This window comes from Hippocampus bargibanti, linkage group LG02 (assembly GCF_051943395.1).
Source record: "Hippocampus bargibanti isolate YZ-2025 linkage group LG02, ASM5194339v1, whole genome shotgun sequence".
In the NCBI taxonomy this organism is placed as follows: domain Eukaryota; kingdom Metazoa; phylum Chordata; class Actinopteri; order Syngnathiformes; family Syngnathidae; genus Hippocampus; species Hippocampus bargibanti.
In genome coordinates this window covers 10692371-10710000 of record NC_142735.1, presented here as the reverse complement: position 1 = coordinate 10710000, position 17630 = coordinate 10692371, and the positions used below count along the sequence as shown (strand labels likewise).

Below are 17630 nucleotides of genomic sequence, written 5' to 3'. Positions count from 1 at the left end.
GTTCAATTACCTGACATGTTTTGACATATACTTCCGCCTTTGTCAGAGTGACACTCTAGTCATTTATACTGTACATATATGACACTGACGAAGGCGGAAGTATATGCCGAAACATGTCATGTAATTGAACACCTAAGAAACACTGTCTGTCAGAAAATAATCTGGTGTAAAATAATATATGTGGTATTACTTTAACCAAATAAAAAAATATGTTTTTACACAGCCAGGTAAGCAAGGGGGATATCATACTTTTTTTTTCTTTTCATGAAGAAAGTTTCCCTAGTCCTATGCTTCTGTTATTTAGTCATCTATTCTATGCCAATCAAATCTGTGTGGCATTGTTTTTAAGCTTGGATTCACAAAGTTTTGCTGCTTGATCCTACCATTTACTGTACCAAGATCTCCAGAAAACATTTAGCTGTAAAATTTGACAATTCCATATTTTTGTTATCTTTAAAACAAGGTGAATCCCACAAATGAAACAAAATCACAATCCATAACAAAAACAAAATTAAAAAAAAATGTTTGTATCAGTATAAAACAAAAATGCACCCACCGATATGAACAGATATCCCTAGTCACAAGGATCCAGGAAAAGCAATGCAAAAACAAACTGCACTTACAAAGGCAAGGTAAGAGGTAATCCAAGAATATAAATGCAATGACAATAATCAAATTACACAAAACAAATCTAGAGAGCAAATCTCAGGAATAAGGCAGTCCTTAAATACTGTACATAGCTTATCTGATGAAACATTGGCAGCAGGTGTGCAAGCTGGAGGGAAGACCCGACTCTGCCACCTACTGGAGACAAACAAGAAAGGACTCATGATACAAGTTATTTTCCAAAGCACTATAAATGTAGATGATTGCCAGACAATTTATTTATGTATTTATTGTGACCTGCAAATTCTTCCAAAAATTATAGCAGGGAGATGAGGCCTTGAGACAAATTTTATACTTGCACAGTCAACAGCTGGGTTGATGTGACCACGGCACAATTTTGCTTTACACTTGCGTGTAACTTAATTTTTTTGTCTTGAAAATATCCTGCAGTTGCACTTGAAATGTTACTATGGCTGGTAATGGAAGTGTCCTTTTCATGGTGTGTGTGTGTGTGTGTGTGTGTGTGTGTGTGTGTGTGTGTGTGTGTGTGTGTGTGTGTGTGTGTGTGTGTGTGTGTGTGTGTGTGTGTGTGTGTGTGTGTGTGTGTGTGTGTGCGTGCGTGCGTGTGTGTGTGTGTGCGTGCGTGTGTGTGTGTGTGTGTGTGTGTGTATATATATATATATATATATATATATATATATATATATATATATATATATATATATATATATATATATATATATATATGTGTGTGTGTGAGCGGCTGGATAGCTCAGTTGATAAGGCATCGGTTTGGCATATGGGAGACGAGGGTTCGAATCCCACTTGTGGCAGAGGAAATGAGCACAATGACATCATCCAGTGTGGGTCCTTGGGCAATACCCTTCACGCTAATGCCTACCTCATACAATGATGAGAGACAATAAATGGAATGACATGCCGGCTCAGACGTCGCCCGGCCAAACAAGGTCTGCGTCAGGTGCTGGGGAACCAGAGCACCCTGATGAAAAATGGGCTACTGGAACAAAGCGGAGATGGGCGAGATGCGATAACATGGCTCTGTTGGAATGCTACTACTCAAGCAACCCTAGTCAGAGGGGCTACATGCGGAGAATGGGGGCTGAATGGTTACTTCGAAACCCACAGTCACGGTTGACCACGAAACAACTAGTAGCTCAGTGTTCCAATATCCACAAACGGCAATTGCTATCACAACTTGAGATTGATGAGGTACAACACAAATTCCGAGGTGAAGGGCCCCAGGCTGCCACATCACAGGAAGAGGTTCAACCAGAGATTGGGAGGCAAGCCCCAATGAATAATGAGATTGGGAAGCCAGCCCCAATAAATGAAATGCTGAGCGAGGCAGCAAATGACCTGAGAGATAAGATCATGGCAAGAATGAAAACTGGGCAACGAAGGCACCGATTACAACGGCTATGTGAAGTACCAGCTGAACGTTTCATGGAAACTGTGAATGCAGCACTGAGAACGATCCCGACCGGAACAATCACGGAAACCAATGAGCTGATATACACCTCAGCATCAGTGATCCTAGACATGCTTGGCTACAAGAGCAACCATGAGAGCCACGAGATTCATTACCCACCATGGAAAAGACGGTTGGAGGCCAAGATCAAGGCGGCTCGGAAAGATGTGAGTCAATTGACGGAGACCCAGAGAGGTGTGAATAAAAGGCCAATACCCAAGAGGTACATGCAGATAACCATACCTGAAGCACTCGAAACTGCCAGTCGCCTAAAGAGGTACACGAAAGAGAATGAGGCCAGAAGAATAAACAGGCTGTTCGCAACACAACCTGCGAAAGTGTACGCTCAGTGGCAGGGTTCTAACAGCAGAACAGACCCTCCAAGGCTGGAAACTGAAAGATACTGGAAAGGCATATGGGAGAAGGAGGTCGCACATAACAGCAGTGCACAATGGCTGGTGACTCTGAAAGAGGAGCACAGCAACCTCCCTGAACAGAACCCAGTTACCATCACAGCGGCAGATATACAAGGAAGAGTCTCAGGTATGAAAAACTGGACGGCACCAGGCCCGGATATGGTCCACACCTACTGGCTAAAGAAACTCACAGCTCTCCACGAGCGCCTAGCAGCACAAATGAACCAGCTGCTGATGGATGGGACTCACCCAGGATGGCTAACCGAAGGGCGAACAATCCTGATCATGAAGGATTCCTCAAAGGGTGCAGTTCCTTCCAACTATCGGCCAATAACCTGTCTCTCCACAACATGGAAGCTCATGTCAGGCATCATTGCGGCTAAGATAAGTGGACACATGGATCAATACATGAGCAAAGCACAGAAAGGCATTAGTAGAGATACTAGAGGTGCCAAACATCAGCTGCTGGTTGACAGAACAGTCGCTCAAGACTGCAGGTCCCGACATACCAACCTGTGCACAGCCTGGATTGATTACAAGAAAGCATATGACTCGATGCCACACACATGGATCAATGAATGCTTGGGGTTGTATAAGGTCAACAGGACCCTGAGAGCCTTCGTTGCAAACTCGAATGGCAAGCCACTAACGCAAGTGTCCATCAAATGTGGCATATACCAAGGTGATGCACTCTCCCCACTGCTGTTCTGCATAGGACTGAACCCCCTCAGCCAGATAATCGCCAAGACAGGCTATGGATACCGCCTCAGAAATGGAGCTACGATCAGTCACCTCCTCTACATGGATGACATCAAGCTGTATGCTAAGAGCGAACGGGACATAGACTCCCTGATCCACACAACCAGGATCTACAGCAGTGATATCGGAATGTCATTCGGGCTGGAGAAATGTAGTCGGATGGTGACTAAGAGGGGCAAGGTAGTCCACACTGAAGGGGTCTCACTCACTGAAGGAACAATAGCAGACATTGAAAACAGCTACAAGTACCTCGGTATACCACAGGCCAATGGCAACCTCAAATTAGCAACAAGGAAAGCGGCAAGTCCTCAGAAGCCAGCTCAATGGCAAGAACAAGAACAAGACCCGGGCAATAAACAGCTATGCCCTGCCAGTGATCAGATACCCTGCAGGAATAATAAGGTGGCCAAAGGAAGAGATTCAGACCACGGATGTTAAGACCCGAAAACTCCTCACCATGCACGGAGGGTTCCATCCCAAGTCCAGCACCCTGAGACTGTACACAAGCCGTAAGGAAGGAGGCCGGGGACTAGTGAGCCACTGTCCAGGGTGAAACATCCAAGCTCCATGAATACATCAAAGAGAAGGCTCCAACGGATGATGTACTCAGAGAATGTCTCAGTCAATGGGGAACAGAGGATGAGGTGCTGGAAGAGGGACAATCATGGGAGGAAAAGCCCCTACACGGGATGTACCACCGAACCATAGCAGAAGTGGCTGATCTCAAGAAGTCCTATCAGTGGCTAGAGAGGGCTGGCCTAAAGGACAGCACAGAGGCACTCATCCTGGCTGCCCAAGAGCAGGCCCTGAACACCAGAGCCATAGAGGCAGGGATATACCACACCAGACAAGACCCAAGGTGTAGGTTGTGCAAAGAGGCACCTGAGACAATCCAACACGTAACTGCAGGGTGTAAGATGCTGGCAGGGAAAGCCTACATGGAGCGCCATAACCAGGTGGCTGGCATAGTCTACCGAAACATCTGTGCGGAGTATGGACTGGAAACCCCAAGGTCAAAATGGGAAACACCTCCCAAGGTGGTGGAGAATGACCGAGCAAAAATCCTGTGGGACTTCCAGATACAGACTGACAAGATGGTAATGGCCAACCAACCAGATATCGTGGTCATAGATAAAGGGCAAAGGAAAGCCGTTGTCGTGGATGTAGCGGTCCCGAGTGATGGGAACATCAGAAAGAAGGAACATGAGAAAATCGAGAAATACCAAGGGCTCAGAGAGGAGCTGGAGAGAGCCTGGAAGGTAAAGGTGACAGTCGTGCCTGTGGTGGTCGGAGCACTTGGGGCAGTGACCCCCAAACTCGACGAGTGGTTGCAACAGATCCCGGGAACAACATCGGATATCTCGGTCCAGAAAAGTGCAGTGCTGGGAACAGCACGGATACTGCGCAGAACCCTCAAGCTTCCTGGCCTCTGGTAGAGGACCCGAGCTGAAATGGGGACAGACACCACCCATGGTCGGTGAGACGAGGATTTTATATATATATATATATATATATATATATATGGACTGTTGGTCGAAGAAGGAGAGGAGGGAGGTGTGCCCGGAGAGAAATGAAACGCCGAGAAATGGAACGGCCTAATCCCCCCTGCTCAAGGAACATTCTTTGGCAAAACCCCTGCCAAAATAGTGCCAAGTGGATCTTATTAATATGACAATTTGACAAATGACGTAAAAACTAAAAATTGGAAACACTAAAAAAAATATTAGTATATATAAAGTTCCCATTATTATTATTATTATTATTATTATTATTATATTTCTTTTTAATCATGTGAAAACTAATAAAGGCAAATCCAATCCAATCCAATCCAAAAGTGTTGCAAACATTAAGCGCATCAATGCTATACACAATTAATGGTATGGCATGAGTTTAATTAATCCCAATTTCATTTTCTCATTTTGGTTTTCAACACTTGTCTTTCTTCGAGCCAAAGGTGCAGTACACCCTGTACTGATCGGCTGTCTATTGTAGGGCACGGTTCCACTCACATTCTTCTTAACACCTTCAAAAGCCTGTTAGGCTCTCCTAAACCTTAAAATGTTATATCAAAGAGGAATCATTAGTTTTAGAAGGGGTGAATTTACTTCCAGTACAGATGTAGCAATAGTAAGTGGTTCTTTAACCAAAAACGTTTTTAAGGGACAAAAATGTAAACGATCTATATAGCCAGCAGTTTTCCCACTGTAAATGCATTCGGTCCCCTCAGAAATAACCACATGATTATTGACTGCATTTACCCATGAGAACACAGCCATTGCTTCATCCTGATGTTGCAGGTGACAACCAGTCATCTCCACAGCTCGGCAGGCAAGTCTGCTGGAGTCTGTGGGAATGGACTCAAGTGTTTGCAAGTGTTAGCGGGGCACACAAAAGTTCCCATCTGAAAAACTCACATGCTGTGGTGTGCTCGAATGAGAACGCGTGGCCGACCACACGCAAACAAACACAAGTAAGCCCACAACCTCACATTCACACACAGAGGGCACGGGTCCCTTCAGGCTTTGTCACAGATGTTTGTGACAGGGGTCACACAGCTGCATGTCCAACTTGAACAATATGTGAAAAGCAGGGGAACAAAGGGGGTGTTGCACACGAACTGAAGTGAAGGCAAGGTCTGCTGCGTGTCTCATTAAATGGTGCCTTATTGTGCATATTACAGTAAATTCCCTTTTTTCTTAAAAGTAGAAAAAACACTTTCAAATACTATGCTTCACTTTCTATTAGAATTCACCTCCATTAAGACTTAAATATATGTTTGCTATGAGATAACACCAATATGTCTGTGTAAGCTCTCAGTCGTACAGGAGTGGTTCATCGATGAGAAGGTTTCTTCAGCCGTCATCTGTACAAATTTGAAGGTTTCGGACGTTTCGCCTCCTATCCAAGAGGCTTCGTCAGCGAACTAAAGTCCGGTTTAATGAAGGATTTTGTTGTTTTATAAGAATCGCTTCTTTTACCCCCCTTTCAAACCATCTACGTTCTTTCGCTTAGATTTTAACCTCAGAGGTTAAAATTAAACCGGTCTGGTGGGGTGAGGTTCAATTTGGATCGTTCATACAATAGCCTGCTTAGGCAAAACAGGTCAGGCAACTTTCGTAATGCTGATGAGGGTCGTAATGCTGATGAGGTGATACCGGTGGAAGTGGGGCAAATAGGCCAGTCGTTAGTCAGGAATGTAGGAACAATCAGTGGGGCCACAGGGAGGGGTCCTCTGCCCCCCTCAACCTGAGTGTAGGGACCTATCATAGCTGTGTCCGGCGCCACCATGTCTGGACATTAGGGATATATAAATAGGGCCGACACGACCAGTCAGACTTTAGTTCGCTGAAGAAGCCTCTTGGATAGGAGGTGAAACGTCCGAAACCTTCAAATTTGTACAGATGACGGCTGAAGAAACCTTCTCATCGATAACACCAATATGCATTTCTTCTTTGAAGCCTTTTGTATGATTGTCCAGTGAATTACAAGTTCATCACCAAATGCATGACTTTGGAATGCAAATTGGCTGGACTTTGGAATGCAAATTGGCTGGTTATGTCTAGTACTTGTTATTGCTGCAGCCTTGACAACCAATGCCACAATATTTGCCTTGCTCAGTGATTTCTGATTTGAATCCAGCCAAGAATCACCCAAGTGGCTCACTACACTGCATTGTATGTCATTATGTGTAACCCTGGCGATGTATAGCCTGCCATTTATGAAGGAGGAGTATGGTCATGAATGCAACTGTGACGTTGCAGTAAACATCAAATCTGCAAAGATTTGGGCTGGATGTGTGCTTTGCGACTCATTTGGGTCGAGGCAAAGTATGGCCCTGTGGACACATTTGGCCTGGCCACAGTCTGACCATGAATTCAAAATCAAATGTAAAATAAGTGTTGATTTTATTTGACATTCTTATATATACACACATGAACAAGCGAGGAGGTAAGAAAGAACTACGTGTCTGCATTGTTGTGGACTTTGCAACGTTTTTGCTGTATTTACACCCCCGGCCGCTCCCAAATATGGAGTGATGGATAAAATAATAACATGCAATAAAAAATAAATAAAAAATAAATCACTCCCCCCCCCAAAAAAAAAACGTTTTCAACAGTTTTCAATCAGTACATTTGAATGGCCTTTTACTTTAATCAAAACTATGCAAGTAAAAATTACTCCAAAACTCTTCTTTAAAAATATACCTTTAAGTTGGGAACAACAAAGAAAAGGAAAAATAAATGTTTTTCAGTGTTACAAGATTGACAAGCGATCGTAATGTTAGCAGCATTCTTATTTGTCAATTTTAAATATAGAAAAGATGCAATTTTTAAGACTGCTTATAATTGTGCATTTGATAATTAATAACAATGATAATGCAATTTATTTATAAGCTCCTTTCAAAACACTCAAGGACACGTTACAATCAAAAAGAAGATCAATAAAACCACAGATAATTATAAATAATAAAAGAAGAGATTAATTAAAACTGAGTATATGATTGTAAATGGTGAATTCCAGAGTTTGGGGACAGAATCGCTGAAAGCTCTGCACCCCATCATGATAATGTGAGCAGAGGGTACACAGAGGTGGAGGAAGGGGACAGGAGAGAACGAGCGGGTCAGACAGATGGGATGGCTACTTACACCAATAAATAACACATTTAAAACGCAGTAATTTATTCAAATAAGACAAACTGCTGTTTTCACAATATGTTAAAAATAATACATAGAACAGATTAATAGAGTAGAACAAAACTCATGTTGGCTCGTGACAAAAGCACATCAATTTCTCTTATGTCCCTATTGCAAAATGAAGTGCTCAGCCGTGGTCTCAATCATTCTTTTTTGATTGTGGCATTTCTATTTTTGAGCATCACAGGCAATTTGTGCTGTCGGTCAGTACACTACAGTTAAATGAATACCTGCAACCTCATTGAGTCCTGACAGCTGAAGTCTACATTATGCTGAAGGAAAAGAGCAAGATTAATGTGGCCAGGTGGTTCTGACCCAGCTAAAATTTGTTCTGGGACTTGATCCAGTGGTACCTTCATTGTAGATGCCATACAAATGTCTGTCATTATTACAAATATAATTATTTAATCAATGTAGGAGAGTGACATTTTGAGTGTGTTTCTGAAAGAGTTAAAGTAGAAGATTTGTGTAAACATGGAGGAAACCTGAACAGCAAAGTTAGCACTGAGTCCCGACAACCAAAGCAGTGATTCCCAACCACAGCGGGGCCATTGGCAACTTGTGTGTCATGTGTGACCATGAAGGGGCTGCTGCAATGTATCCAATTTCACTGAATGCATCCAAAATTATTCTTCTCTCATCAAACGTACTGTCATCATATCCTTGTGCATTTATCAGTGCTGTTTGGAGGAATGCATTCTAATAGAATCTCTTCCTTTCAATTGTAGAAGTTACAATCAAACCATGTCGTCAACATTCATACAAGTGAATACACCATGGCTTCCTTTGACTATTTTTCTTTATTTTTAGTTAAATATGTCAAGATTTCAAACTAAGTAGTGTCTTAACTCATTCAGTGCCAGACGATGTCTCCACTGTGTCCACTTCTGTGCTAGTGTTTTATCATTTTCCCTCAAATTGCAGGACCAACATAAGATTGAATTTTAGGACTACATAAACATTCAATGCAGTGTAAGACACCTTAAACTCTCAGGAAAATGAGTTAATTCATAAATTATATGGATCTGGAGTTATCTGAGCTTGAAATGGGGGCGGATGACGCTGCCCTTCGTGGGAGGGAATGATATTGCCAGAGGTCTGACCGCACCCAAAAACCAAAACCCAAACAAATTCGGGTATGTCGCTTCACGTCATTATTTTCAATTCCCGAATAAATTCCCGAGTTAATTGGGGCAAGAGCATCATTATTTTAGACTTCACAATTATTGTGACCTGCAAGAGTTTTGTAATGAAAACTGGGCACCTTGGTTGGGATAAACAGTTACCAAAAGGTCACTGTCAATGACAGACATAATGAAATATTTTAAGACATGAATTTGCTTTTATTTTTGTTTGTTATTTATTTTGCAAACCCATTTATTCCATTTTGGGACTTTGTCTCAACATTGCGGTACCCCATATGGAGATGAATCATATCTGGGTCATGGGTTGGGATGTGTCACTTTCATGCTCAATCTCACTTGTGGCCGAAGCTTTGCATCATTTCATTATTTGCTTGAAGAGCATTTGCATGATACATAATAGCAGGCTGTGGCCTTTTGTGGTTTGTCAGAGATGTGAAATATTATTTTACCGGCCTGCTGAGCATTGCAACCAATCAACAGCAATAACAGAAGAAATATAAGCCAGTGTTAATAAGTAAAGCATTTTTGCTACATGAGCTGTTATTGAAAATAATAAATAAAAGGGGAGCTGCTTCAATGATGTCAGACAGCACCTCTTTGTTTGTGTTTGTGGAGCTGTTTGTGGAGTGCCAGTGCAAGCATTGTACTCAGTTACGATGCTCAAAGATATTTGCACTGCTCAATTGCCCCATTGTGCCATTGTGGAAACAAACAGCAGTGAAAGGGGTCCTGCGTGACTTGGAGGGCACCATGGGACAGCGTCACACATGTCTCTCTGATGTTAATTTACCTCAACGTTCATCATTTTGTGCCCTCCACCTGGCTCAATCGCCCCATCGATTTGGCTGTCACTCGCAGCACTTGTGCTATCATGACCGACCTTTTAGCTACTCGCCTCCATACTCACCAAGTCTGTTCAAGAGGCCAGATCGGCGGTAAGTTGTGACGTAGATCATTGGTAGATGTGTGTCGACAGTTGTTGATGAACAGTTTATGAGGATATAGCTATGAGTCTTTTTTGCAGTGTAACATATGTTCAAGTTAACCGATTTGGATCCGTGCTGATTTAAGGCTGATTTATAGTATAGAGTATAGCTTATGGAGTGGTTTAGCCAGGTATTATAGGACTTGTGATGTGTGATTGGGACTTCCATGACATTCTGACTTAACATTCATTGGTTATACCTCACTTTAGTTCTCCCTTCAGACAGCCTTTGGCAAGCCTCAAGGCTCACTGTACCCAAACATGCGATGCACATTGCTGCTTGTTCTAGAGCAGGTGGAAATGTAAATCAATTTTTTTTTTTTTCAAAAAGCTTCCCATTATGAATGTCACTGACTCGTTTTCTGCAGTGTGTGATGCTGTGCATGTTTTTTTTTCTTGCTAAAAAGTATTTCTCTCGCTGGGAAACTGGTTGTCATGGTTCCACTTGAGTTGTCTCCAGCTCATGGTGAAGATGAATCACAGTGTTATGCAACCTAGTTGGCTATACCACTGGACACATTTGATGGAAAACACGGCCCATCATTGCAGGCTTTTGAAAAGATTTGCATACGCCAAACATAGAACGGTGGTGAAGTTTTCCACAGAAACACGAGGAATTTATCTGGCAGTAAGTAAACAAACACACTTACTCAATTGAAATACTTCTGAAAATGTATGTTTTGGTCTATCAGCTGAATTTGGCAGATTGGGAATAACTTTTAACAGTACTAAGATGTTTTATGGATGCTGTTGTATCTTGCATGTGCATCTTTAACCAATTAGAGGAAACTGATGTGACAACATATCCTCTCCCAAAATCTGGCTACTGTAGCTGGGCTAGATAAGCCTTTCATTCCAAAAAGAGAACATTATATTAAAGCTGAAAGCTGTACTGTCACAGACATAAGCCACTGGGGCACTAGAAGACAGGAAGTGTCTTCTCTGTAACCTCACTAGCCAACCAAAATGAGCCCTCTCACCCCACTTCTCTATAATGCAGTTTTTTTCTGATACTAATATGGCATGGAAAATCCATGCATTGAGGAACATGTTTCATTTTGCAGAACTCCATGAGATGAATTGTAATTTTGGAGATCATTCATACATGGATGACCGCTTGGGAGTGGAAGGCGTTCTCCACGTGGCCATTCACAATGTCCAAACCTCTCCTACAAGTGGAGACCTGGCACTTTCTCGTAACTCTAACCGACCTGCGTGTGCCCATTGCATTTCAATGCCATGTAGGCTCAGCTCTCTCTGAGCTGAATTTAAAGGAAATGAGGGTAACCACTTCAATTGGTGGGGTGTGCCCTGCACTGCAAACAGCACAAATACCCTCTTCTATTTGCACCTGTTTATAAAAATATCAAAAGAATGAAAACTCTCAGCCTTTCTCTCTTTGTCTCTCATTTTCTCTCGATCTCTCTCTCTCTCTCTCTCTCTCTCTCTCTCTCTCTCTCTCTCTCTCTCTCTCTCTCTCTCTCTCTCTCTCTCTCTCTCTCTCTCTCTCTCTCTCTCTCTGTATGTATATACTTACAACAAACATACATGCATACATCGACATATACACACGCACGCGCGCGCGCACACACACACACACACACACACACACACACACACACACTCGCACGCACATCCACGCACATACACACATATAACAACGGGAATCCAACAAAAACTCCCTAAACTAAACAATGCTGAAGTAAAAAATCAAGAAGAAATGTGTAATATAGGGCACACATTCAAAGTGTAGGTTAGAACAAGTTGTGTTGGACAATATTTGTGAGCACACTATGTGTGGGGGAACCCTGGGGAGTGAGGAACAGTTATGTTTTGTTGTGGATAACATGCACCAGTAAAATTATTTTTTACACCGTGGATGACGTTTGGTACAATTGCAACACTCAACATAATATGCACGATTGACTGATTCTTCCATATAACTTGACCAGCAGTTGCTGAATTAAAGTCTGCAATAAATACCCATAAAAAAACAGATAAATATGGAAAACACCTCCCGGAAAAGCCAGTTTTTAATTTTGGATTCCCCAAAAAGTCTCGTGGAAAATACCCATGCCCTTCCTTCATCTCGCCGCTCTGCGCATATGGTGAACGGCCTGTTGTAATATAACATTTGGCCACAAGAGGCCCATGAAGCGCAAACACACTGAGGAAATTAACAACGCTAGAGAATGGAAAAATACGTTGCACTTGGTGGTACAGTACTGTACATTCTGTTCCCAACAAGTTTGGTTTGATAAATTGTTGGTGTGACTTGGGGAGTTCATGGGACTCTCACGTTTGAAACAAATACGTACTTTGATGTCAACAACAAAAGCCTTATTAAAAGTGGCTTATCCAAATTAAAATCTGATGATTACAATTCTGTATTGCAAAGACTGTGCATATAATTTAATAAACAAAATGTCAATGTGCATTGTTTGGTAGAGATCAATTTATGTCATTCATAATCAAAACTACATACGTACAAGGAACTAAACAATTTAATCTAACGTGCTATGGATAACAGTTATGTGTGTGCTCTCTCAAGTGACCCAAGTACAGTTTAGTTGTAGTTCACTTTTATGTGCAATCCATCTGCACATTTTTTACACATTTTATCATACAGTGTCTATTTATTGTTTATGTGTATTGTTTTCATGTAATCTTTATCTAAGTTAATTGTTTTCCTTATACTCAAGCATTACTTAAATTAATGTTGTAATAACAAAATTACACATATTTTTGAGAGATGAAACACCTCACCCATTTTTCATACTGTAAATATTTGGGGCTACAATTACTGTTTACAGTTTTATGGGGGTAGTACTGGAGGCCTGATTATTCATCTTGAGGTGGTAAAACAGTAACCTAAATGAATGTAAGTCGGCTACTATATCAAGGAATATATGTTGATATTTATTTTAGTAACATCAAGGATATTTTAACTTTTTTGGATGGTATGCTATTTGTAATTGTCTCCACAAGTCTGCGTTTACCAAGGTATTAATGCTTAAAGGACAACCGATGTCACTTTTTTGTTTTTTAACTGACACCAGAAAAACGTTTTATAGCCTCTAAAATACCCAAAACATGCAATATGATATTTTTAGTCAAATGCAAAACACCAATAAAAATGACTTAAAGTGTCCAAAATCTGCAAAAAATTGAGCTGCGAATTGGGCATTTTCAGAAAGTCCCGCCCCCTTTTCGTGACGTCACGACAAGACGTCTTGCATTGCTTGTGAATCAAAACAATGGCTTCAGATTCGGAGAATATGCTTTCTTGTTACACATCCAGTTATGAATATGATTCTAATAGTCCTGATGAGCAAATAATACATATTTGCAATCGATTAAAGAATTTATTTGGGCCATTTTGAGGCAAACGGGCGGGGGGGAATGTCTCACCCAAGAAGAGGCAGAAAAATGGCGACCAGCTCCGGTGAGGAATGAATCAGCTCGTTTCCACAGGCTGATACTATCTTTCCATGGGGTTTGCCTCCCTCTGCTGGGACTTTTGGGTGTAAGACATGGTTTAAGAAAAAACAGTACAGCAAAATACATTGACGTGATGGAAAGACGCTACAATGCGTCTTTTTACGGTGAGGAGGCGGTCCTTTTCTGACGTCACGTACGGACTCGTCACCAACTCAAAAACAAGACTTCCTGAATGTTCAGTGTGAGTCTTAAAACGTAAAATATAGCTATATGCGGTGGAATCTTATTAAAATACGCCCAGTAGAAGTAATTTGAAGCCATTTTACAAATTATGGACACAACTTGTCTGGAGACGTCGGTTGTCCTTTAAGTTTTATTGAGACCACCAGTCAAAAAAAATCGTGAGTTTGTACGTGTGATTGAAAACTATAAATAACTATTATTTTTGTAGAGACAAATACTTTCAAACCATATCCTTATTTGAGTAAAATAGTATGTCTTTTTTTTCTTCCCCGGCTTTTATGTAAATATCTGATGTAAAAGTTTAGGTTTATTTACTATTTGCACGTGTTTTTTAAATCAAAGATCGAATTGCTGCAGGAGTGAACTGCACCACCCCAAAACTGGGGCGATCAGGTAATTTGACTAAAATATGCCTGCGTCATCTGTCGTCACGGCCTTGGGCGTTTATATATCGGTCGGTAGCAGAAAATAGCACAGCCCAGCAGACAGTCGCTTAGCACATAAGTGAAGCTCAAACAATCTCGACTCCGCACTTGTCCTCATAGGTAGTGCATCGACGGAACCAAAAGGATTTACATATTTTAGTGTACAGGGACGACTCGCAAACCTGGCGAGAAACATTTTCCAAACTAGTCTGGCCCTGACCATGAGCACAGAGATGTTCGCTAAAGCGTCAATGGAGGTTGCCGTCTACCAACTGCACAACTTCTCGATATCTTTCTTCTCCTCGCTACTCGGAGGAGATGTCGTGTCGGTCAAGCTTGACAACAGGTAAACATCAAGCCGATGTAACGACGCACTGTCACGTTAAAATGCGATGACTAATGATAACATTTTGTAAAAAAACAATAACAACAATAATAATCATAATTATATCACCCGCAAACTGTCTAAAATATCAGCAATGCTCTTGTGAATTGGTGACCAAATACCCTGAATGTGGAACGTGGTATGTGACTGTTGCGTAACAGTCAGATGAAAGAGGCCAACAGATCAACGTGCTTACTGTTGTCGGAAGTGTTTTCTTGGCAATTTTTGTGCTATAACGCTCTGTGCATTTTAGGACAGGCACTGAAAAAAAATATTTGTTGTTTTCGTATGAAGCCAATATTGTGTGGTTTTCCAAGTTAAGTATGTCTTTGTTTTGTCTCTCCTGCAGTGCCTCTGGTGCTAGCGTGGTGGCTATTGACAACAAAATCGAGCAGGCGATGGTAAGCTTGCAACAAACACAATGCTTAAATGTGCTTACCTTAATCTCGTATCACAATAATCGTCAAGGGGAGACTTTATTTATAGAGGACAGTGTGCTCTACACAAGCAGAGACGCAACACCACCAAGCCTTTTACAAACACTAAAGGACGTACAGTATAGAAGCAAAGCAAAGAAAACACAACTTGCTTTGAACATAACATAATGTACATAGACTCCATTTGAATACATTAACATAAAATATGTTATGAAACTTTGCATTTAATGAAATACATTTCAAAGCAAAAAACAAGTAATCAAAAGTAGTTTTCCAAAATATATCAACTACAATTGTCTAAAGATGTGGAAACAAAATACACATTCTCAAACAGCATTTAAAAGCGGTTACTCTGCTATGACGTCTACATGGAAAGTTTAACCTATTCAAACTGCCGCAAAATGCATAGGGCACATGGATTGTTTTGTTTTGCTCATGTGAGTTGACAAAACAAACACATCATCTTAAATTTCCTTTGTGTAAGACAACGTTCCTTTTTTAAATTCTTTTAAAAATGTACCTTTTGTATGGGTAGGGTAAAAAAAAATATAACTTTTGTTTTGGTAGGGTCAGTGACAACTTACTTTCATACAACAAACAACTTACTTTCATTTGCAACTCCAATCAAGTTGCCCACAGCAGAGTAAAATGTAATAGTCCTACAATTGTAAAATCTTGTCATTCATCATCATTATTTCCACAAGCCACAAAGTAAGGGTGCTGCAGTTAGTCTCGACATGAGCTGATCCACTTCTCTCCCCTGGATATCGTGTAGGACCTGGTCAAGAATCACCTCATGTACGCTGTGCGGGAGGAAGTGGAGATCCTCAAGGAACAGATTAAGGAACTGGCGGAAAAGAACAACCAGTTGGAGAGGGAAAACTACCTGCTGAAGAACCTGGCGAGTCCAGAGCAGCTGGAAAAGTTCCAGTCTCGAATCCCGACGGATGTTCTCCTCACATTGGACAATCAGAGCATGCAGGTGATGTCGGAGCAGCAGACGTGTAGCCGCAACAATGGATCTGCTGTGTAAGTGGCTCTGCCATGGGGTGGGCAGAGCCACTGTCCCTTTTTCAGCAATGGACCTCCATGTTTTTTTGCGCTACAGAATTCCTGCTGCTAAAAAAACTGTCGTGGGAATGAAGGCATGGCGTTGTGGCCGAGTGTGCCCAATGGGACAAACGCTTGACTCTGATAAGCACAAAAGTTCCAACTGCCGCTGTGTCTGACTGTCCTCTGATCCCGTCCAACTCTGCGCCATAGTGTCTTCAGGCAGACACTGAGCGCTAAATCAAAAGCAGGACCACTGGACACAATGAAGCGCCTGCTTTCAGACGGAGGGTTGCCAGCAACTGTCCTTTTGCTCTCAATTGGGCTGGTCCTGCTGGTGTGACCTTGGAATGTGTGAGCATAGGTGAAGCTGCTTCATGTTGGCCCACCAGACGATGTTTCGGCAAGTGGTGAGGCCCCATTTCGTGGATGACTTTGAGATCAGAATGCAAGTTTCAAGAATTCCCAGCTCCACATTAACAAGGACGTCCATGTATTGCGTGTTGACGTGCATTAACGACAACAATCAACAGCCTGAGCACAGGTGAAGCTTAGAGCAGTATAATTGAGCTGGTCAACTGATTCATATACTGTACTGATTCCTAATCTGTTGTCTTGTATTGTCTGCAGTTGGGGCTTGCTGCTCACAGGGGGGGTTTGTCCTGCCATATTCCGTTTGTTTGTTATTGTTTTATTTTTGACAAAATCAGTTGTTTTGTAAAATACATGCTCTTCTGAGATTGTTTTCCTGACACTGAAGGCGTAACAAGCACCGGGGTGAACGAGCAAGCAGTGGACTGTATTTCAGATGATTCCACCTGCTCTTGTTGTCGTCACCCAAATGCCAATTAAAAAAAACAATGGCATGACAACAGTGCCTGTATGTAGTGCATGAGAGAACCGGATTTCTACTTCGAAGTTCTGCTGGTGGTTGTTTTTGAACTACCAAAGACATTAAAAAAAGAAATGAAAAAGAAACGGCCAACAGCAAGAAGAAGAGCCAGCAACCAGGACCATGTGTTAAAACTTCACAGGAGGAGTCAGTCTTGCTTTCAGTTAGTTCTCAAAGTTTCTGTGTTCTGTAAAGATAACGGTATTGTTGCTGTAAAGTATCCGGAAAACATTTGTGTGCTACCCTCTTTGGATACATCTGCACATTTGCAATAAACCGTATGTTTACATAATGCAACCACTCGCTCTCTTTTCTCGTAATTTGACTCTGTTGGTGGTACCATCCTTTATTTTACATTTGAATGCATGGTTATCAGCTATGAATCTGTATGGTCCACAGTGTATTGTTTAAAAGTGTAATTCTAATGAAAGAATATTCTCATCGGTCACAACTTTAGATGTACCCAATTTGCATCCCAAATGCTGATTAGAATGCTGATTGTTGGTCGTTTTGAACTTAAACAGAGTTACACTGGTAAACAGCTGATGAGATGAAAAAAATTGAAACGACTCCTTGTTAGTTGTGATGAGATGTACACTGCACAATAATTGGCCATTTAATAGTGAGGTTTGGACTTTTGTAGACTGGGTCTGAAGTGCTTTC

At 41.6% G+C, this 17630-nt stretch overlaps 1 protein-coding gene across 2 annotated transcripts in view; it reads left to right on the top strand.

Annotated features, from left to right (window-relative positions):
- Positions 1 to 17259, top strand: part of tsc22d3 (TSC22 domain family, member 3) — a 41100-nt gene extending 23841 nt beyond the window's left edge. Inside the window, exons 1-3 of one of the 2 annotated variants that reach the window (XM_088988596.1) lie at positions 14242 to 14549; positions 14938 to 14989; positions 15801 to 17259. In XM_088988596.1, coding sequence (XP_088844722.1) covers positions 14425 to 14549; positions 14938 to 14989; positions 15801 to 16058 — 435 coding nt within the window. In that variant the 5' untranslated portion in view covers positions 14242 to 14424 and the 3' untranslated portion in view covers positions 16059 to 17259. Of the gene's footprint in view, positions 1 to 14241; positions 14550 to 14937; positions 14990 to 15800 lie in introns of those variants that run through there. The other variant, XM_088988587.1, reaches the window with a different exon arrangement.
- The last annotated feature ends 371 nt before the right edge of the window (positions 17260 to 17630 follow it).